General features: G+C 51.2%; 1 protein-coding gene and 1 long non-coding RNA gene across 5 annotated transcripts in view; one reads left to right on the plus strand and one right to left on the minus strand.

Annotated features, from left to right (window-relative positions):
* The window catches only part of Ppp1r13b (protein phosphatase 1 regulatory subunit 13B), a 91,340-nt gene extending 90,608 nt beyond the window's left edge, over positions 1–732 (minus strand). Inside the window, exon 1 of one of the 3 annotated variants that reach the window (XM_076551466.1) lies at positions 335–732. In XM_076551466.1, the coding sequence (XP_076407581.1) occupies positions 335–622 (288 nt within the window). In that variant the 5' untranslated portion in view covers positions 623–732. Of the gene's footprint in view, positions 1–105 lie in introns of all 3 variants that reach the window. The other 2 variants (XM_076551467.1, XM_076551470.1) reach the window with 2 other exon arrangements.
* LOC121822500 (uncharacterized) lies at positions 507–15,991 on the plus strand. 2 transcript variants are annotated; one of them, XR_013044553.1, is made up of 6 exons: positions 507–630; positions 8,047–8,241; positions 10,757–10,845; positions 11,861–12,020; positions 13,961–14,185; positions 14,828–15,733. It is a non-coding gene; the product is annotated as an uncharacterized LOC121822500 (long non-coding RNA). The 2 variants fall into 2 exon arrangements; XR_006063666.2 differs by lacking the exons at positions 507–630; positions 11,861–12,020 and adding an exon at positions 2,386–2,725 and having other exon boundaries at positions 14,828–15,991.
* The last annotated feature ends 7,292 nt before the right edge of the window (positions 15,992–23,283 follow it).

The raw sequence follows: 23,283 nt of genomic DNA on the forward strand, positions 1-23,283 counted from the left end.
CGGCGGGACTTCGGCTCAGGGTCACCTCGGACGAACAGAAAAGGAAGGGCAGCGAGGGAAAGGCAGGCGGGGTCTCGCAGAGTCGCCACCGGCGGGGACTCGAACCTGAGCTCGGGAGGCCAGCAACGAGCCGGCCGCCGGACCTCTGACCGTAGCACGCCCCCCGGGTGACGAGCGCCCCGTAAGGCTGCAAGCCGGAGCCTCTGAGGCGGGCGCAGGGGGCCCCGTCTACATCAGCAGACCATGCCATGGGCCCCGCGCCCACCGCAGCCTGAGCCACTCCGGTCTTCCGGGGCACAACACACAGGTCCGCGCCCCGAGGGCCCGTGCCCACCTGCGTCGGTGTCCTCGGAGATCCCGCTGGAACGTCCCAGGGCAGGCTCCAGTCTGTATCTGCAGGGTCCAGGTCTGCCCTTAGAACGCTGTCTCCCGTGTCACTTCGGCCTCCAGCCTGGGAGCCGGAGTGACAGCCGCCAGGGCAGACCCTCAGCAGAGGCTGCCGGGTGGGCAGGCACCCTTGCTGAGAGCTCCACGTTGTGCCATTCGCCTGCACTCTGACAGATGAGACACAGCGGCTGATGAGCTGCACCGGACTTAGACTTCCATGAGCTTCCAGAAACATGGAGACGGGTGGGTGACCCCAGACGCAGAAGGGGTAGATCACCTTGGGAAGTACCCAGCCCCTGGAGAGGGCGGCAGATGCTGGTCAAGGACGGTGTGTGTAGCCTGTCTGGTTCCCTGGGTGGCGGGAGGCTGCTGCTAAGTGGGGGCAGAGAGAGGGAGGAGGCCAGAGTTACACCAGCCCCCTTCGTGGGCAGCCACGCCTGTGCTTAAGAGGCCACGGGGGTTAGTGATGGAGAGCGTGGACTTTCCAGTTGAACAGACTTGCTTCGACACCGCGCCTGACACACCCTCGCTGTGTGATCTTAGGCAAGCACATCGCTGTCATAGGATATGGTAAGATAATAGTACCTCTCTGGGGGAGCTCAGGTGTGATGTATGAAATGTTTGTGGCATGTGCCAGCTGCCCTGTGAATTCTGCAGTTACGTTATCGTTAGCAAGCAGGTTCAGTGTATGAATGTCCCCAGGGTTTTAAGACTTAATTCATGTGGACCATGAATGGCCAGTGACACATCCTTTCTGGGAGCAGGGTTTGGAGAGAAGAGGAAGTTTTGGAAATGAGTGATTCTAGATTAGATTTCAAGAGACCTGGGCCCCAATTCCAGCTCTGCTCCACTTCCTGTAAGGTCTCGGGCAGCTTGGCCGCTTCTCTGGGCCTTGCATTCCCCATCTGAAGCAGAAATGGGGTTGGAGTCTGTCGTCTCTGGGGACTTCCAGCCTTGTCCAACTCAGGTACTGTCCATGAGTTGTGAAGGGATAGACGTTGACTCACTTGTGCTCAACGAAAGACAGGTCCAGAGAAATGTCACCCACTCTCCTAAGAGGTCTTACTTTTTTTTAAAAAAAAAAAAATGTATTTTGGGGACTGGAGATATGGTTCAGTGGTCAAGAGCACTGAATGTCTTTCGAGAGAACCCAGATTTGATCTCCAGCACCCACATGGTGGCCCACAACTGTCTGTAACTCCAGTTCCAGGGAATTTACACCCTCTTCTATCCTCTTCAGGTGGGTACACACACACGTGGTACCCAGACATATATGCAAGCAAAACACATCATATACATAAAATAAAAACAAATCTAAAGTTTTGTTTTATTTATGTATATGGTCTGTGTAGGTTTATACATACACGCATTTGAAGGCTTCTGATGTCTGGAGCTGAAGTGACAGGTGGTTATGAGCTGCCTAACTTGAGTGCTAGGAACATTCTTGGCCTCTAGGAAAGCAGCAAGTACTCTTCTGAGCCATCTCTCAAGCCCCTCACTCTTACCTGCAGGGCCCATGGGCACAGAATGGCCTTTGGCCTCTGCAGTGACGCCTCCTGTATCTTCCAGGCAGTATTTACCAAGCCAGACTGGCCAGTAGCTCCTCTCCATCCCTCAGGTCACAGGTCACACTAGACAACAGACCCCATCTCCTTGTACCTCAACAAAGATGTTTATAATTGCCCCCCCCACAGGCTTTAACTCCCTCCAAGCCCCAACCATTTCCAACAGCTCCTGGAACACAGGCACAGAAATTCACCACGAACCCCTCAGTCTCTCCCATCATCTACACCAGAGTTCTACCAGAATCGCACTGATGGGAAAATGCAGGCATTATGGTTATACATTCGTATAATGAATTTCTGGAAGGGTTCCACAAAGCACTAATACAGGACACGTGCAGGTGGGGACGGGACCTGGGTGCCCCAGGGACAGATACAAGTCACAGTAAGACTTTGCACTATTAGGTGTTGTTCTGTTGTGTGTTTTGTTTTGAAGGATATTTACAGCCCCCTTTGCAGCCGCTCCTCCGCTCCGCGGGATTGTATTCCAGTGAGCGTGTCTACGTGGAAAGCGGCGTTTGTGGGAGATGCAGTTACCCCTGTGGCCTGTCATCTTCCAGTCATCCACAGGACACTAGCGCCATTTCCTGAGGTGATCCCACAGTGGACAGGAGTTACGACTCCCGCTGCCCAGAATCACCGTGGCGTATTGAACTGAACACTAATAGTCCACAAAAAGATCAAAGTTCAAAATGTGAAATATGGTTTCGACTGAAGTCGCATCCCACCATAAAGTAAAAAAAAAATTCTGCAGAATTTTACCTACACACTGTAAGGTGTGGCTCTCTGTATACTTTTCCTGCTCAGTTTCCTCTAAGTATCATTATTATTCTTACTGTGGGAGTGTATAGAGGGAATGTGTATGTGTACATGTTTGTGTGTGTGCACATGGTATGCATGCATGTGAAATCCAGTCGTGGAGGCTGGGTGTTAACCTCAGTTGCTCTCCATCTTATTGTTTCTAATTATTTAAACATTTTATTTTATGTACATGGGCGTTTTGTTTGCATGTATGTCTGTGCACCACGTGTGTGCCTGTGCCTGTGGAGGCTGGAAGACAGCGTAAGACCCCCTGGTACTGGAGTTCCAGGTGGTTGTGAGCCATCACTTGGGTGCTGGGAATCGAACCCAGGTGCTCTTAATCCTGAGCAGTCTCCTCGCTCTTCTACCTTATTTTTTGAGACAAGGCCTCTCACTGACTCTGGAGCTCACTGATCTTGATAGACTAGCTGGCCATCAAGGATCTGCCTGTCTCTTTCTCCCCAACACTGGGATTGCAGGTGTGTGGACTGTGCCAGTTTTTTACATGGGTGCTGGGATCCAGATTCAGTCCTGGTGCTTACAGGGTGTGGTGGTTTGAATGTAATTGACGCCCATAACCCCATGGGGAGTGGCACTATCAGGAGGTGTGGCTTTGTTGGAGTGGGTGTGGCCTTGGAGGAAGTGCGTCACTGTGGAGGCGGGCTTTGAGGTCTCATATGCTCAAGCCAGACTCAGTGAGATAAACCACTTCCTGTTGCCTTCTGATCAAGATGTAGCCAGCACTGTGTCTGCCTGCATGCTGTCATAATCCCAGCCACCCTGCTCCCCACCATGATGATAATAGACTAAACCTCTGAAACTGTAGGCTGCCACCTCAATTAAATGTTTTTCCCTAGAAGAGTTGCCATGGTCATGGTGTCTCTTCATGGCAATAGAGACCCTGACTAAGACACAAGGCAAGCACTTTATGCGCTGAGTCATTCCCCAGCCCCTCTTTACTTGTTAATGCCTAATAATTAACTGTGGCACATCTGTTACTACTGAGGAACCCATATCACAATCCTACTGTTAATTTACAGCATTTTTCCAGGTTTCTAGTTTGGGTTTTTTTTTTTTTGTTTTTGTTTTATTTTGTTTTGTTTTGAGGCATGTTTTTTCTATGTACCCCTGGCTGCCCTGGAACTCCCTCTGATCTCAGACTGGCCTTGAACTCAGAGATCCACCTGCCTCTGCCTCCCCAGTGTTGGGATTAAAGGCTTGTGCCACCACCTCCCCATCCAGGTTTCTGGTTTTACCTAATGACCTGTGTTCTAGGATACCACTTTCTGTTTAGTCAGCATGTTCTTTAGGTGCTGTGATAGTTTCTCAGAATTTTCCTTGTTTTTGATGACTTTAATGGTTTTGAGAAGTACTGATCTAATGTTCTGTTCTTGTTAGCTTTCTATTACTGCGATAAAAACCATGACCAAAAGCAACTTGGGAGGCAAGGGTTTATTTCTGCTTAAAACTTGTAGTCCATCATGAAGGGAAGCGAAATCAGGTGCTCAAGCAGGACCCTGGAGGCAGGAGCTGAAGCAGAGACCACGGAGGAGTGAGCTGCTCACTGGCTAGCTCCCCAAGGCTTGCTCAGCTTTCTTATACAACCCAGGACCGCCTGCCCAGGGTAGGGACCACCCACAGTGGGCCGGGCCCTCCCACATCAATTGTTAATCAAGAAAAGGTCCACAGGCCAACCTGATGGTGTTTTCTTAGTTGAGGCTTGTTCTTCCCAGATGACCCCAGCTTGTATCAAGTTAACAAAAAACTAACCCACACACATTCTCTGGAAGGCTCCTTGTTGAGATGTCTTTCTCATGCTTAGGCTGAAGTTAGGGGTTCATTTCAAAGGAAGATCCCAGAGGTGGATGCCACTCTCATGACATCATAGCAGGACAAAATACTGCCACCAAAACTTATCCTTGATTGTGCTGTTATCAGTTGGTTGCTATGACATTTTGTTTGAATTTTGAGTCCAATAAATACATTTTGTTTGTTGAGTCAAACTATATATTAAAATAAACATTAAAAAATTTTAAGACATGTATAGTTTACTGTGGTTACCATGGGAAAATACCACATACAGAGTAGACTAGCTTAGGCGACAGAAATAGTTTTAGAGGCTGCAAGTCCAAGATCAAATTTAAAAGATGAAACCCAAGGCAGGGTGGGATCTCCCCTGCGGTCTGCAGACAGCTGACACTTGCATCCTCTAGAGTATCCTGTGTGTTGACATCTCTGTTACTCCGTTTTGTTTTGTTTTTTTTTTTTGTTGTTGTTTTTTTGTTTGTTTGTTTTGGTTTTTCGAGACAGGGTTTCTCTGTGTAGCTTTGCACCTTTCCTAGAACTCACTCTGTAGCCCAGGCTGGCCTCGAACTCACAGAGATCCGCCTGCCTCTGCCTCCCAAGTGCTGGGATTACAGGCGTGTGCCACCACCGCCCAGCTATGTTACTCCGGTTTTTATAGATGCCAGTCATAACTGGATTGGAGCCCATCCACAGAACCTTATTTAACCATAATTTCCTCCCAAGCGTTCTGTCTGAAGTCACGGTCATGTTCTGAGGTGCATTAAGGTTAGAACCTCCGTATCTGACTTGGGGTCAGGCACGGTTAAACCCGTAAGACCTCTCAGCACAACTTTAATTTACCTCTTCATGTTCATCTCCCATGCCCTCAGCAGCCCGTACCTAGATATCCCAAGCCCTAACCCTTCCCTTCCCCAAGGAGACAGGCCTCCCTCTGTGTGGATAGCGTTGGCCATGTCTCCATTCTGTTCACATTGTAAATCCTCTTCCTTTGCCCTTTCCCCGGATATTCCGGGGAGAAACCTCACTGACATCTCCCAGACTGCCAACCCCAAGATCACCCATCATAACCTGCTACCCTAGACCTGTCAATGTCTCTGGCTCTCCCAGGGGCCAGCAAGCCAATTCAGTTAACAAGTTGCCTATGAGCTAGGCCCAAGTGCCCCAATCTCACACAAAATAGATAAGGTCCTGTCCTCACAGAGTTTGTATTCCTGTCAGGGGGGAAGATGTTAGATGCTGCAAGTGTGCTTTAAAATGATACAACCAGATCCTGTGGCGGAGACGGCTGCTCTGCCAGTAGAACTGAGCATTTGAGTTGGTACCTTGTGGCATTCCAGTTGAAGAGGAGGGGAGGTGGGGAAGGAAGGTGCTGGTGGGGTGTACTTAGTTCCGGGGGGCTCTGCGAAGGGAACATGGTGAGCTCAGGTGGGAGCCTGTGTCCTGTGGCCAGTCTGGATACGTTCTCATATGTCTCCAGATGAGTGCAATGGCCTGTATGTTTTTAACACCCGGTGGCCACTTAGGAAGCTGGCTGGCCTGCTTCAAGAGTGGAGGTCTTAGAAGTACTGACCTAGAGAGAGTGGAGATGGGGAACGGGGTTCTGTTTGGGGTGTAGTTTGGATGATGGGACTTGGGAAAAGAAAGGGGCAAGATGGCCCCTAAGCCTCTGCAGTGCTGGGGACTGGGGTCTGGGCTTAGCAGATGCTGGGAGGTAGGTTCAGTGCTGGAGTCGGCTTTGATACTTTCCAGGATTGTCTTCGTGGGCCTGCTCCCAAGCCTAAAGTCCGATCCTTACCTCATCCAGGAGCCAGCCTGGGTACTGCCCCCTACAACCGCTTCACACCCCACTTCCTACCCTTTCCCCCAATCCTTCCCTCTCAGCACTCACCTCTGACTTCCAGCCTCCCTGTGCCAGAAGTGGGCTTCTAAGCAGGAACCAAACCCAGCGCCCTAAGTGAAGCCTAAGTGTCTACCACAGACCTTGAGACGGGGTAGGAGGGGCTTGGGATCATAGCTCTTAAAACCCTGGGGACCGGGACCCAGTCTCCTCCGCCCTCAAGGGCAGTCAGTCCGGCCACCTCACCAGCACCAAGTCTGTTACTGCTGTCAGTCGGAGTGTGATGGGGGCAGAGGGACCAAGGAAACAGAGGCTCACCTTCCGCCACCCTGGCTTCCAGGGCGTGAACCAAACTTCTTCCACCTCCATGTGGGCATGAAGAGTTTGAATTAAGGAAGTCAGGAAAGTCGGTACTTGTAAATCTGGCCAAGAACCATAGTTGGGAGTCGGCAGGCCCCAGGAGTGAATCAACTACTACTGTTCCACTAAATGGACTCTCCTGGTTGTTTTTGTTTGTTTGTTGCCTTTTTGCCTTTTCAACTTGACGCATGTTAAACTCATCTGAGAAAAGGAACCAGAGTTGGTTCCTCCTGATAGAGAAAATGTCTTCATCCAATTTCCTATAGGCAGGTCTGTAATGTGTTTTCTTGATTGATGATTGATGTAGATGGGCCCAGCCCACAGGGAGGGTGTCATTCCTGGGCAGGTAGTCCGGAGTTGTATAAGAAATCAGGCTGGGCAAGTCAGTGAGCAGTGTTTCTCCATGGCCACTTCTTCAGTTCTCGCCTCCAGGTTCCTGCCCCCGACTTCCTTCAGTGAGGGACTGAGATGCAGAACTGTAGGCCCAAATAAACCCTTCCCTCATGTTACTTTTAGTTGTGGTGTTTTATCACAGCAACAGAAACCCTAATGAAGACGTGGACATAGTATCAAGCTGGCCTCTAAATTTGTATCTCATAGATTAGTATAGATCTGAGACCTCATCAGAGACGCTTCTTTGAGCAGTAGAGAGGTTAGTGAAGAAATTCACCACTGATTAAAGAGCAGAGAACGTCAGTGGAGTGCTCAGTTACAAATAGAACATCTGTATCGCATACCCACACCACACCACACACACACACACACACACACACACACACACACACACACACACGGCTCAGTGGCCATCTTGGACGAGCCAGAGGTTGGGATGAGAAAGTGTCTTCTGGCCACACAGGACCACTGTACCCATGAACTCACAGCAGCTCTAGCTGCCTGCACAGGACCTACACAAGATCAAGTCAACACTGCGAGGTGCTGTGAGCAGTTGATGGCTTCTGTGAGAGACAGTCAGTTTTCTTTAGAGGTGTAGCCCCTGGGGTACAGGCTCCTACGCCGCTGGGTGACCCTACACACCCGTGAGCGTGGACAGCACAGATGGGGCTCACTGGGTTATTACAAACACGTATACAGAGAACACAAAGTTGGCAAGGGCCGGTGAGGTAGGGGGAGAGCTGGGAGGATTTGGGGGAGGAGTGGGGAGTGACTGTAATCAAACACATTGTGTAAAGTTCTCAAATGATTACTGAAAACAACATTGTAAATGGACAGAAAAGTTGGCATTACCAGGTGACCATCTTGACTGTTCTGTACGGTCTCTGCTCATGTATCCAGTGCAGGCTCCCGGCTCCCACACAGAGGCGGTCTGTGGTGATGTTCTGTTTGTGCTCTAACAAATGAAGCCTGCTTGGAGAGCAGAGTGCGGAGCTGGCCACTAGTTAACCACACAGGTCCGGCAGTGGTGGCACTCACCTTTAATCCCAGCACTTGACAGAAGCTCACTCCCCTTCAGCCTGAGGAGATGGCGAGGTAAGAGGTGGCTGTGGCTTGCTCCTTTTGTCTCTTTGATCTCTCAGCATTTACCCTGATATCTGGCTCCAGGTGTTTATTATTAAGACCAGTTAGGATTCCTGCTACAGCAGTCACTAACAAACAGCATAGCAAACTGCTGTCTCCACCAGAAAGCAACAAACAAACAAAAAACACTGTTGAAAAACTGCAAGCCCTACTAGAACTGAGTGTCAGCAGGGTATTCCTGCCAGGAGATGGCACACAAGGCTCTAGACTCCAGACAGGTTCCTGTGCCTGCAAGCGGGCCTTCTGATGCTGTCCCTCTGGGATGAGGGATGAAGTCTGAATGCCTAGGCCCACAAGTGTTCGCCAGTCTCTCCTCATATCTGCAAAGCCTGGGGCGGATAGCATGGGGCCCAGTTATTCTCCGGAGCCCGGAAGGCTCTGCCTCTCATTGAGGGCTGCAGAGCAGATTCCTACTTGGAAGAGGGAAGGCTCGAACCTGCAGCCCAGGACTGGTTCAGTCCTCCACGCCTGCCCCTCCCCCTGCCATTGAACAGGTTGGGCATGCCTAGGGGCCAACAGTGCATTCAGAGGGCTACTGTGAGCTAAGCTATTATTCCCCCACCTCTTAGCCTCTGCAGGCCCCTGTGGGACTCAGGGGCCAGAGCTGGGCCTGGACACTGCATTCACTAGTTCCTTCCTTGGTTTATTTTGACCTCTTCTGAGCCCTGGTGTTAGATCCCATCATCTAAAGGTGGCAGTCCCTGCCTCAGGGACCTTTCCATCAGGGGCTGTGCCCTACAGTTATGTGAGGCAGTCTAGCCTTCTCCTCCACGACCACCTCTATTCCAGGTTTTTCCTAACATTTTTTTTTTCTACCTTCACTAACCACCCACCCCCTTCCCCAAGCTCTCAGCTTGTGCCAGGAGCCTCTGGTTTCCGGTGTTGTTAATGGTGGTGCTGTCTCATCGGTCAGGGTCCCCGTGGGAAACAGATGGCTTCCTGAAAAACGAGGGAAATTCCGGGAGTGCTATTTACAAAGGAGAGGCTTATAGAAAGGGTGAGAGTGGGGGTCAAGAAAGAGGACAGGGATCCTGGCCCTGCTTTGACAAGATCGTTTCCATTCCCTAGAGCTGGGGGGACAAGGGCTGAGGTCTCCAGAGAATGAGAGGGGAGTCATGAAGAAAAGGTTAAGCCTGAGGGAAAGGACATTTGCTCCAACATCACGGACCTGCTGAGGTGATCCCACTGGGAGAAGGCAGGCTGATTTTCTGACCTCACCCTTCAGCCCTGCTCTGGCCTCCCACTGGGACCCCCGAGTGGATCCTCCTGCAGGCTTTGGAGGTCAGCACCCTGAGGATGCAGTCCAGCAGAAGGATGGAGGCAATTGGGACCTCTGTGTGTTTTGTCCTTTGTGAGACCCCAAGGCAGTCTTTTTGCCTCATAAGTGTGGTGATATATTGTGTACCCTAATAAAATTTGCCTGAAGATCAGAGAACAGAACAAGCCACTAGATTAAACATAGAGGCCAGGCAGTGATGGCATACATCGTTAATCCTACCACTCTAGCGGCAGAGATCCATGTGGATCTCTGTGAGTTCAAAGCCACCCTGGACTACATGAGATTGACTCAGTCTAGGAGAGAAAGAGAGCCAGGCAGTGGTGGCACACACCTTTAATCCCAGCACTTGAGATCTCATGCCTTTGCTTGGGAAGCACACATGCCTTTAATCCCAGGAAGTGACTGCTGGGCGAATTAAGGTATATAAGGTGTGAGGAGACAAAAACTAGAGGCTTTTCAGGCTGAGGAGACCCAGAGGTAAGAGGTAGTTTGTTCCTTTGTCTCTCTGATCTTTCAGCATTTATACATAAGGGCAATTGTGCTCCTAGCAAGGCTCAAAGATGTATGGCCCCCTTTGCTTAGCCCACTGCATGGCCTATGCCGGCCACAGGGCATTCTGTCACAAGGTAGCCACACACACACATCTGTGGCAGTCTTGCCTCAGTGCCCCACACCCCTCAAGCCAGACTGCCCGATTCCCTCAAACGGCCCCAGTCCAGTGGTCTGGGCTTTCCCTGAGTGTGCCTAACTGAAACTGGGCTGTGAGACTTTCTGTTATGTGACAGAATACCTCAGGAAAGCAAACTTAAAGCAGCCATTTATTGTTTTTAATTGAATTTACTTATTCAAATGCGTATGGTATTCAATATGTAGGTCAGGCTGACCTTTACCTCTTGGAGATCAACCTGCCTCTCTGCCTCTTGAGCATTGGGATTAAAGACATGCGCCACCACACCCGGCCCAGTCATCTGTTTTGATGAACAGTTTCGGAGTCTCAGTTCACAGTCACTTAGCCTAGCTTCCAGGCCTGTGCTAAGGCAATGAACACATCACAGGAGGGCTTCGTGGAGGGAGGGAGGCATTGGGGAAGGAGCAGGCTGAGGCCCAGGCAGGAACACACCGCTATGCCCTCCATCCTCCAAGTAGACCCAGTCTTCTAATGCTTCTACCGTCTCCCGCTATCGCCAGCAGTTGAAGACAAAGCCCTCACCACACGAGTCTCCAAGGGACTTTCCAGATCCAAACACAGCACTACAGCCATCAAGACCCACGTCCAGGTATACTCAGCATCCCCTCCTGCAGAGACTGAATATTTGCATCCCCTCAAAAGTTGTGTGTTGAAGTCCGACCCCCACAGCAGCATTGTAGTGAGGCTTTAATGAGGGTTAGCTTGTCAGCTTCAGGGGAGGTGGAAACACTGTCCTTAAAGAGAGCCTGGAGAGAGGCCAAGAACTCCTGGGTGGCGTGAGGATGCAGAGAAAACTGGTGGTCTACAGACTAGAAAGGAGGCCCTTGCCAGACACTCACCCACAGGCACTTTGATATTAAACTTCCCAGAATGCAGAGTTGAGAGAGTAAGTCTCTGCTGTGATTAAGGTACCAGGTTATGGTACATGTTTTCATTGTTTGGCATTTTATGAAACAGGGTCTTGCTTTATAGCCCTAGATAGACTGAAATTTGCTATTTAGACCAGACTGGACTTGGACTCATGGAAATCCTCCAGCTTCCGCCTCCTGAGTGCTAGGATTATAGGCATGCACTACCACATCTGGCCATTGGTTTTGTTTTTGAGACACGCTGTCATGTAATCCAGGCTAGATGTGATCTCCCAATTTCCTATTTCTACCTCCCAGATACTAGAGTATTAGAGATATGTGCCACCATACCTGGCTTGGTATTTATTTTAGCAGCCTGAACTAGATAAGCCCTTGGCCCACCCACACATGTCTATTCCCTTGGAATGTGTGTGTCCTTGTCCCCAAAGGCCACCTTTCCCCATCTTCAGCGTTCAAAAGCATCAGGAGGCTGGATGTCTGACCCAAGAGCTTCCATCCAGAGAATCTGCATTTCTTGCAAGTTCCCGGGTGACTGAGAACCTCCCTAGGTATCTCTGACCCATCCGTATGGCAGTACCCAAGGGTCGAGGGAGGCCAGCAGGCCCAGGGGTGCTCCTCACAAAGACTACTGGGAGTGGGGAGATGGTTTGCCCTTCACAACACTTCTCATATCATGTTTTATTCAAAAACGTGTTACATGTGTCGCCCATCGCCCTTTGCCCTGTTAAATTGCAGGTGGCAGGAGGTGAGGATGTCTCTGTCCTAAGTCCTTAGAGCTGTACCAGAGGACAGAAGATGTTTAGTAAATTACTTGATTGAATGAGTGAATATATGAGCCAGCCAGGCTGGGACAGCTAGGGGCTTCCCCAGTACCTGCACCCAGGAACCTTGACAGGTACTCAGCGACGTTGGGGTGAAGCTGGTACAAGTAGGCAGACACATGAAGAGTGATGGGGAAGCCCAAGAAGGGGGGCACTGCTGATACCGGCTGACCACCTTTGGGGGGCCCAAGAAGAGGGGTACTGTCGATACCAGCTGACCACCTTTGGGGGGCTTTCTTTATGTTAATCCTGGCTCCCTAGCATCTGACTAAATTGGAAAGAAGAGCTACCAGCACTGCCCCATGACTGCTGACCACTGCTGCGTCCCTGGCAGCGTTCAGGCCCTGCCTGCCTGTCATCCTCTGGATGGGGCACCCAGAGCCCATCTCCAGCCAACACTCCACTGGCTTTTCCCAGCCTCGTGACACCTGAAATTCTGACTACTATTATCCATGTTGCAAGTGCCCACTGCTGCAAAAAAAAAAAAAAAAAAGTAGAGATCCAGGGAGATAGACAGAAGCAGGCCAGTACTCTGGCTTCCAGCCCGGCTCTGGGGTGCCAGCTGGCCATCCATTGCTGTACCAGCTCTGGAGGACGATGCCCTTCCACCATCCCAGCTACAGCGCTGACTTCATTCCGTCTTGTGTTAGAAAGGTTTCTTAGCACTTTGTGGGTCTCCCTTCATGCCCTGGTCTGCTCTTTCTCACCGGGTCCTTGTGCTTTGCAGATGGTTCGATCACGGCCACCCGAGTGATTCTTGACTGATGTGCTTTTTATGTTGAAATTCAACCTTGAGTTAAAATGCCGTCACTTTGCTGGCCCCCCGCTTGTTAGACAGATCTGGCTCCATTTGCCTGTCACTGTGACCCCAAGAAGGAGACAGTGTTTTCCTTCACTAGAGAAGAGATGGGTATTTGGGAGGTATAGAGCCAGAGCGGGAAGGTCAGGTTCCAAATCTAGGTCTGAGTGTGGTCTGTTCTCTGCTGTGTCCATGTGCCACATTGTTTCTCCAGCTCTGCCTGGAATCTGTCTTGTAATAACTTGTAGCAAGAAGCTATCAGGCTGGATGTAATGGCAAGCATCTGTCATTCCAGCGCTTAAGAGGCTGATGCAAGAGCGTCACCCGGTTAGAGCCAGCCTGGTCCACAGAGCAAGGCCAGACCTCAGAACAATAAGAAAAAGAGTTTTGAGCCATTCATAAATTTTCTTTGCCTCAGTTTCCCCATCTGTAAAGTAGGGAAATAGTAGTATCTACCTGGGGAAGTTCGGGGTCAGAATTACATAAAACAGTGGTTGTGGCCCATGGTAAGAGGTCATAGCTTTGGCTGTGTCTCTCCTGGACCTCCAGCCTCCACAACATGTATGCATAGCTGGCAGCCGTGGGTGCTCAGCCCAGTGGCTGAATGGCAGTGTCTGCGTCCCTTCTCGCCCACACTCACTTCCCGTGCACAAACAGCATGCTCGGGAACAAGGCGATCTGTCCTTTTTGCCGGTGCCAGAGACAGCAGCTTGGCCCTGCTGATGTCTGAGGTGCTGAGCCCAACTGCTGTAGTCTGTTCTTGTGGAGAAGCAAGGCTGGAGCAGCAAGTGCCCCTGAAGCCAGCCAGCGGGCACAGCCCTGCCCTCCAGGGTCACTAAAGGGAAGCCACCCCCACCCCCTTAGCTTTGCCAGCCCAGGTGATGGGGGTGATGGTAACCAATGTCTAACGGTGGCCTTGATGCAGAGGACTGATCTCCTGGTCTTGAACAATGTACCAGAGCATCCTTCCTCTCTCCCTCCTTCCCTCCCTGCCTCCCTCCCTCCCTCCCTCCATCCCTCCTTCTCTCTCTCTCTCTCTCTCTCTCTCTCTCTCTCTCTCTCTCTCTCTCTCATACACACACACACACACACACACACACACACACACACACACATACACACACACACACACACACACACTGATGCAGGGTACAGGGCATCTCTTGCTTTGTATCACCTCCCAGTTTGCTTTCTTATTTTTTCCTTTTGAGACAGGGTCTCACTAAGCAGATCAGGCTGGCCATCTCACGGGTACAAACTGAACAAAAAGGAGAAAACAAGCCGAGCACCACTGTCCATCTCTTTCTGCCTCCTGACTGCAGATGCAATGTGACAGCCCACCTCACGCTCCGCTGTCATGTCCTCTCATCAGATGCAATGTGACAGCCCGCCTCACGCTCCGCCCTCCTCATCAGGATGGACTGAACCCTGGGAGCCAAAGTAATATATATTTTTGTCCTTGTAGCTAAATATATATATATATATATATATATATATATTTGATTTTTAACAAGAGAGCTACTCTACAAATTTCCAATGAGAAACTATAGGCTCAGACCATCAGAGTCAGGTACCCCAGGGACCTTTTTCAATTCTGTTTAGGTTTCTTTCTTTGTTTTATCTTCGTATTTCTACATCTTGTGCTTTTTCTCTTCTTTCTTGGTTTTCCCATTTGAGATAGAATTTATCTGGCTACAGGCCTGTGGTCAGCTACTTGGGAGAGACAGTAATAACATTGATAACTCAAGGCCTACCTAGGTTACAGAGTGAGTTCAATGCAAATTCCTAAGTTAGCAAGATCATATTTCAAAAACAAAAAATGAAAAGGGACTGGAGAGGGGCTGGAGAGACGGCTCCGCAGTCCAGAGTGTGTCCTGCTGTTGCAGAGGACCCGAGTTCAGTTCTCAGCACCCACAGGTGGCTCACAACCACCTGGAACTCCAGCTTCCGGTGGCTCTGACACTGCTGGCCTCTGATGGCATATGCATTCATGTGCACATAGTCACACACATACATATATACACAATTAAAAATCAATAATAATAATCTTTCTTTCTTTCTTTTTTTTTTTTTTTGAGACAGGGTTTCTCTGTGTAGTTTTGGTGCCTCTCCTGGATCTCACTTTGTAGACCAGGCTGGCCCTGAACTCACAGAGATCCACCTGGCTCTGCCTTCCAAGTGCTGGGACTAAAGGTGTGTGCCGCCGCTGCCACTGCTGATGTTGCTACCGCCAGAGAGATGACACAGCTGTTAAGCGCCCTTACTGCTCTCGAGGAGGACCAGGGATCGGCTCTCAGCACTCCCGTGACACGCTGGCTCACAACTGCCTGTAACTCCAGTTTCGGAGGCTCCAGCACCCTCTTCTGGCCTCCCCTGGCACTGCACACATGTGGTGCACAGACACACATGCAGGCAAAGCATTCATACCCATAAAATAGAACATTTTAAAAAGGACTGTGGATGTAGCTAGGTGACGTGGTACTTGTCTAGCATGTCAAGCTGTAGGTTTAACACCCAGCACTGGGTGTGGGGGATGCAACTGACTGCTCCTGGTTGTGGCAGGTGAGAATTTAGTTCTTTCTCTTGCCTTCTTCCACAGACATATTTACTCCTTTACGTTTGATTAGAGTGATGTTCAGTGCCCAGTCACTGCTGTCCAAACTGTGGGCAGACCCTCTTGATGTAGCAAGTGTTGTGTTAACGCAGATCAGCTAGTTGATACCTGGTGATTGGTAAACAGGGTCTAAGGTTAGCGTTTCTGTTCAGTGTTTCAAAGCCAGCAGCAGTAAACACCCAACAACTACAGAGCCGCCTTCCCAGCCATGGCGCCTCGGGCCTTTAATCTTAGCTCTTGAGAAGCTAAAACAGGTGGAGTGGCCAGAGTTCGAGGCTACAGGCTACAAAACCTCACCCCGAAAGGAAGAGGGCCTTTGCAATAAGTGAAGGCCCTCCCCCAAAAGTCACGCCAAACCCCAGGAAAGCCCTTTTAACAAATAAAACAAAACAACCAAACACCCATCCACTTATTTATTTGTGCGTGGGTTGAGGGGCGGGTGGGGATGGCACATGTGCCAGGGCATGTGTGTGGAGGTCAGAGAACAGCGCGTGGGAGTCTGCTGTCTCCCACCACGTGGGTCTTGTGGAACAAACTCGGGTTGTCAGGCTTGGCAGCAAGTGCCTTTGCCCACTGAGCCATCCTGCCAGCCCTGTAGCAGCTTTCTAATTAATAAAGAAAACTACTCTGGCTTGTGGTTGTTTTTGCTGGTGTCGTTTGTTTACTTGCTTCTTTTGTTTTAGGACGGGGTCTTGTCCTGGACCCTGCTGAATGCTGGGATTGCGGAAGTGAGCCACCATGCCTGGCTAGTTTGTTATCTTCAGTCTTGGTGAACCGGGTTTGATTTAGAGGTAAATGTCTGCAAAGATCTGTCACCCAAGAGGAAGCAGCTGCCCCTGAGGCTCACTTGGCTGTTCACAAGGTGGCAGTTGGAGTAATTGGTGCTGATGCCCGAGGAGAAATGAGTGTGCTGGGGTTTTTATTGGTATCGTGGCTGTTTTTATTAGAGGCTTGGTTACAACCTTCTGAGACAAAAAACACAAACCTAATAAAGGACTTGCACCCAGAGCACATAACGAACACTTGTAACTCAATAAGAAGACAAACAACCCAATAAAAATGAGCAAAAAATCCTGAACATGCCGTGTGCTCGCGGAGACACAGGTGACAAACAAGCACCCGAGAGTGTCGTCCTTTGTCACCCTCACTGCTGCAGCAAAGGCCAGAGCGATGAGGACTTCAGTGCCACAGGCTGGGGAGGCTTCGACGGGAACACAAAACAGTCCATCCCTGTCAAAAACAGTCGGGTGTTTCCTTCTAGTAAACCGTATGCTTGTGTATATGGTCCTTCTGATACTCCTTTACTCATGAGAAATAAACCATTCGCATTCAGATTCACAGGCTCACAGCAGCTTGGGCCATAATAATAATAATATCAAACTGAAAATAGCCTGATATCCGTCCGGCTGGTGAATGGGAGCTGGGTATGGGGTGCAGGCCTGGAAGCCCTGCTCTGGAGTGGCGCCGTAGGAAGATGGCCACAAATTTAAGGGCAACCTAAGCTACAGAGAAACTTTTTTTTTTTTCACTTAAAACAAATTTTTAACTTCTTTATTGATTCTTTGGGAGTTTCACATCATGAGCCCCGATTCCCCTCACCCTCTAGTCCCCTCATACCCTCCCCTCACCCATGAAGTGTCCCCCAACAAAAGAAAATAAAACAAGTAAGCAAGCAAGCAAATAAACAAAAACAAGAACAAAAAAACCCAAAACAAAACAAAAACAACAATAAACCAGAGAGACTATATTTAAAAAATTAATCATTTTTTAAAAGGTGGGGAAGGCTGGGGCAATGGGTTCAATGTCGTTCAAGCATGAGGCCCCAAGTTTGGATCTCCAGAACCCACACAGATAGAATACAGTAGGGAGCAGGTGTAATCCCAGTATTCACAGGGCAAGATGTGAGGAACAGGAGAATCTTAGGAAGTTCTCTGGCTAGGGCTGTAGCTCGGTCAGTGGTAGTGCGACCTACCATGAACGAAGCCCTAGGCCTGACGTAAAGAGGGGGCAGTACTGCAATCCCAACTGCTTGGAAACTGAGCCAGGATCTCAAGTTCAAGGCCTTCCTGAACTACAGGGTAAGACCGAGGTCAGCACAGGCAACTGAGTGACTCCTAATTTTTAGTACAAGGGACGGAGTGTTGGTGAGAGGACTTAATGGGTTAGGGTACTTGACCTGAGCTCAGTCTCTGGGGCCCACATGGCGGAAGGGGAGAAATAACTCCCACAGGTTGTCCCCCCCCCTCGTCTCCACACATACAACCTGGCATGCCCCCCCCATAAATAAATGTAATCAAAAATGAAATAAAATAAAAAGGACTAGGCTATCGCTCAGTAATAAAGTGCTTGCCTTAGGCCCAATTTCCCAGTACCAAATAAATTAAAGGTGGGGGAAACTTAGAATCAAATGTACTGAAGTATGAGACGCTCCCCTTTCTTGTACAATGTCTCCCTCTCCCAGTGTCATGCTGGATTTATTTTTTGGGATGGGGTGGGGTTCAGGACAGGGTTTCTCTGTGTCATTTTGGTGCCTGTCCTGGATCTCACTCTGTAGACCAGGCTGGCCTCGAACTCATAGAGATCCACCTGGCTTTGCCTCCTGAGTGCTGGGATTAAAGGCGTGCGCCACTGCCCCCCCCCCCCCCCCCCCCCCCCCCGCTCATGTTTTTGATGTTCATTGGTACACTTGCATGCTTGCCATGACATACAGCTTTGATCAGTACCCAAGGTGCAGGTGCAAACTCCAGTGGCCAAGAACCCCTCCTCTAGGGCAGGAAAGCCTGCCTCTCACTCAATCTCATGTGTGATTCCCCCCAGGGTTGCAGCCTGTTCCAGAGGCTCTCAGTGTCTGGACAGGAAGTGGGTCAGATGTGTTCTCCTGCCAAGTCGCCCATCTGCCACCTTGTTGTTCTATCAGCTTGGGATAGGACAGCCAAGTCCATGTCCTATCCTGAGAGGACATGGGGCATGTAGGACTGTCCCTGGCCTTCAAGGTCACATCCAGGTTCCCATGTGTGGGAGCAGTGGCTGGGCTGAGCTGTATGTATATGATAGGGCTTGGGGTACCTGCCAGCTGTCAGGGAAGCAGCAGAGAACTCACCGGGGAGTCTGGGAGCAGAGGAAACAGAAGGCATCTATGAGCCAAGCTCCCATCCCAAGTGCATGCTCAGGATCCCCCTGGACTTGGCTTACAGAGATGAAATTACTAAGAATGTGAAGCGCAGCTGATTAGCCCATGCCCGAGGTGGGTCCTTAGATGGAGCGTTGTCCCGCTACCCTGGTATACAAAGCCAGCCTGACCAGTATAGTTGGATCAGGTCCTTTCAAGGAGGACCCAGTGGGATCCCTCCTGAGTGAAGGCTCTACACAAACAGCTCACCAGGAACGCTCCACCTCCCTCCTCCTTGGGTATGCTCTCTGCCCTTTGTCCCAGGGCAGTCCAGGTGACATGTTAGCTCTGGGAGAGCTGGTTTTGGAGGCCTGCATCTCTGCAGCACCCAGGACAGACCGGTAGCTACCGAGTGGACAGATGAGGGAGCAGATGAGTGTGCCTGGGCTTTCTTATGCTTGTACCTTTGCAGTGCGCTGGTCCTCATATCAGACCTTCCAGGCTCACCCAGCAGCCTCTCAAAAGCTGCTCTAATCCCCCATGGAGTGTCTGTTCTTCACTGCACACATAGACTCGCTGGTCCTCGTTACTGTGGAGTTCCTCCTGTCCAGTCTAACCAGGCCCTTTCCTCAGTCCCAGCTTCTGCCTTCTAAAGGAAGTTTGTTAGCTTTTTTTTTTTTTTCTTTCTCGTGCCTGCACCCATGTCTGTCTATCACCTCTGTGCCTGGTGCCCCAGGAAACCAGAAGAGGGCACTGGGTCCCTGGAACTGGATTTATAGACAGTTGGGGGCTTCAATGTGGGTACTGGGAATGGAACCCAGGTCCTCCGGGAGAGCAGCCAATGCTCTTCACTGCCGAGCCCTCTCCAGCCCCCGTGTGCTTGCTTTGGCTGGGGGCCTACTTTCCTTCTAGGCCCTTCCTAACTTGGGAAACCCTGCTTGCCTCCTTAAAGACACTATGGTTGGTATTCCCACGGTTGAGGTGAGTAAACAGAATCAGAGCAGCTAAGCAACTTGTTTGAGGCCACAGGGCTTCCAAGTGGCAAGGTGGGAACTCGAACCCAGGCCACCGAGCATAGACTCTAGTTTGTCCAGATTCGTGCTGGTGGTAGGAGTGCCCGCCCTGCCAAGCCTTCTACAGGAAGGCCTTGCTAGTGTTTTCTGTAATTAGGCCTCTGGGGTGAGACGGAGCTACCTGCCAAGTGTTTTGGGGGCTGTTGACAGAAACTTGGAACATGCGCCTCGTTCCTGGCACCCTCCAGAGATTGTGCTGTCTCCCTCATCCCAGAGGAAGCAGTACCTCGGAAAGGATGGGGAGCTGCCCCCACAGCCTGCACGCATGCACTGCAGAGGGCCTCACGGAACCCTGGAAATGCAATAGCACTGTGCTTCTCCCCTCGGGTCACCTAACTAGCCCAGTCTCCAAAGCCCACGGAGGCACTGCACTGTCTACTAAGGCACTGGAAGTCTTTACAGGAAACAGAGGAGCTGGGCTGTCTCGAAGGATAGCCAGGAGGTCACCTTTGGAGGGACACTGGAGAGGGTTCATGGCCTGCATTCCAAAGCATTCCTGTTGGAAGCCTAGACAGCCCCCTCCCTCCCCTCACCTGTGACTTTCTGAAAGGCTGTGTGAACATGTCGGGTAGTTCTGGCATGTCTGGAGATGTGCTGCCTTCTCTGCCTTATGAGCTCCCGGCGCCTCTGATCACGTGCACACAGCGGCCTGGAGTTGCTCCGCAGCTGCCATCTGAGGCCACACAGCAGCATGGGGCTCCTTGATCTATGCTTGTGGTTCCGCTATCAAAACAACCTGGCTTGAGGCCAGTGGTACAGCTTGTGCCAGGCAGTGGGAGGTGGGCTAGGGATTCAGGCTGGGCTGTAAGCTCTGGCCCGGGGCCTGCTGGCCAGGGAGGAGCAGTCTGTTTGGTGGCTGTGATCCTGGTGTTTCTCTCAGTCCAGAGGGGCCTCGGTCTCTGCCGGCTGCAGCAAGGAGAGGCTGATGGGGCCGCTGACTCTTCCGTGTCCTGCCCCATCTTCCTCGGCCCTGCCCTCTTGGCCATCGCTGATGGGCTTGCTTGTAGCTAGGTCACCCTGCAGCCCCGGGAGGGTTAGTTCCATGGGCAAAGAAGTACAGCTTGGATCCCTTTTCCTAGCTACCCTGTCCAGCTCCATCCCCAGGATCTGCCTCAGAGCCCAACCGAGAAGCAGTCTACCCAGTTGAGTCCCAAGGAAGGCCAGATTTGGAAGGGATCTGTGCCAGGCTTCTCCCTGCCCCTGGCTTCTGGTCCCACGGGCCTCTATTCTGGCTATCAGGGCTGCTCGTGCCTATTCCATGTGTCCCCCGTCACGTCAATTGCCCCATCCCCAGCCTTTGTTGCCTTGCTCTCCGTTCTCTTTATCAACTTGGCCTTCAAGGTCCAGCTCAGGCGCTCCCTTCCCTAACAGGTCGTCTGTACTTCCTACTCCAAACAAACAGTACTGGCTGGAGGAAGGGTGTGGGCCAGGGCAACCCTTGGAGGGTGGAGAGGCAAGTCACTGGGGGCTTTACTTAAGACTGGGCAACCTCCAGGTTCTGAAGACTGGGCTATCTCAAGGTTCTGAAGACTGGGCTATCCCAAGTTCTGGGTGGGGACAACTGGCTGCCAAGGGCTGCGGGAGGGATTTTCCACACCTTGCCCACCTGGTCCCTCGGGGCCTACACTTCTACATCACCCTTTGTGATTACTCACTAGCGGTGACTTACACCACTCTGAGCCTCAGTCACTTCATTTGTGGATGGAGGACAAGGAGACCAGTGCCAGGCAGCAGGCCACAGCACGCCAGGCCTCTGTACCCAGCACCTGTTGGTAGCTGCTACTAATGATAACTGATTCAATCAGCCACACAAGCGCCTCGGGGAGAGGAGATTGCAGCAACTCCAGTTCTGTACTATCACACCTGTGTGTGTGTGTGTGTGTGTGTGTGTGTGTGTGTGTGTGTGTACAGCTACATATGCTTGTCTATGTATTGGTGGCAGCCAGAGACGATTGGGTGTCTACTCTATTGTGGGTTTTGTTGTTGGTTTGTTTTTTGCCTTACTCCTTTGAGTAAAGGTTTCTCACTGGACCCGGACCCAGGCCTTCAGCCAGTAAGCTCCTACAACCCTCTTGTCTCTACTCCCCTCCTCCAGTGCCATGGTTAAGGTGTGTGTGTAGCCACACCAGCATTCTTTTCACATGGGTACTAAGATCTGAACTCAGGTCTTCATGGTTGAACAGTGTCTTAGTTAGCTTTCTGTTACTGCGATAAAACACCTCGACCCAAAGCAAACTGAGGCAGAAAGGGTTATCTCAGCTTAAACCTTTCCGGTGACATCCTGTCACTGAGGGAAGTCGGGACAGGAACTCAAGGACCTGAAGCAGAGGCCGTGGAGGAGGTGTGCCTACTGGCTTTCCCCTCGTTGCTTACTCAATGCTTTCTTCTGGCACTCGGGGCCACCATCCCAGAGAGGTCACTGCCTGCAGTGAGGTGCCCTCCCTCATCAGTCATCCATCAAGAGAATGCTCCACAGATGTGCCCACAGGCCAGTCTGGTGGGAGCATTTTCTCTGTGAAAGTTCCTTCTTCTCAAGTGACCACAGCTCTTGTCAGGTTGACAAAAACGTAGCCAGCACAAGCAGCCAGTGCTCCTACCCACTGAGCCATCTCTCCAATCCCATGAGCCCACTCTGATGTCCTTACCCCGACCTCCTCCGGTCCCCGCTGTCACATGGACCCCTTCCTGCCCGCGTTGATCCTTCCCCTTTATCTGCACCCCTAGGAAACATCAGGGTCTTGGTACTCAGCTGTGTGCGGGAGTGAGACTAAGAAAGGACCCCGAGACCTGCCATCTCTCTCCTTCTGCAGCTGAGGAAGCCATGACCAGGGAGGACAAGAAGCTGGACCAATGACACAGAAGGGAGGCATCACCTGGCAGCAAGCCAAGCAAGATACCGTAAACTAGGGCTTTGGCTTAATCATAAATGAGATCTAGGTTTCTGGAAGGCACCAGGTGAGATTCCAGGCCAGCATGGGAGGCATCCTGGGATCACAGCTGTGTGTCTTGCAGCTGGCTGGCTCCTCATGGAACTCAGCTGTCTAGGTGACTGAAGCAACCCGGGCTCCAGGCCACAGAGGGGCTGTCTCCACAAATGGCTTCTGGGAAATCCAGCAACATTGCTCTGGCCTGAGTTTCTCTGGAAAGCATGGGGGTGGTGTGCCCAACCCTGGAGTCATGGTGTGTGTCCGGGGGCCATGCCCAGCTCCTCAGTTTTCCTTGGATCCTGCCCTAGTTCTTGCCAAGCTTAGGACTGTCTGCCCTCTTCTGTACATTGGTGTCATCCACTGTGTTTCCTGTCTGGGTTCCACTCTTCTTGAAGGACCACACCGTGTCCTCCAAACCCGAATCAGATCAAGCCATGCTGAAACCCTCTGGCTTCTGGTTGCCTGCAGAATAAAGTCTGACCTTCTTTCTGCTCCTTCCTGACTCTTTGTTTCTGCTTCTAATCCCTGAACATCAAGGGAAGAGGATTCCCCGCAGGAGGCCACACTTTTTCTAGACTTCGAAGGCTCTACCTGCCCTGCCTCCTGCCGCTCGCTCTGGCCTGGTCAGATAGACAGGATGGCCAGAGGCAAGAATGTGGGACACTGAATTGGGCCTCTGACCCCTGTGGATGGAGTCTCAGGCTTCTCCTGGGTCTGTGCTCCAGGGTCACTGGAGCCTCTGGTTGACCCTTAATCCACTCCATGCCTGGCTCCAACCCATCCCCAGGGGCCTGGCCAGGAGTCAGCTGGCAAGA

This window comes from Peromyscus maniculatus, chromosome 14 (genome assembly GCF_049852395.1).
Source record: "Peromyscus maniculatus bairdii isolate BWxNUB_F1_BW_parent chromosome 14, HU_Pman_BW_mat_3.1, whole genome shotgun sequence".
Lineage (NCBI taxonomy): Eukaryota > Metazoa > Chordata > Mammalia > Rodentia > Cricetidae > Peromyscus > Peromyscus maniculatus.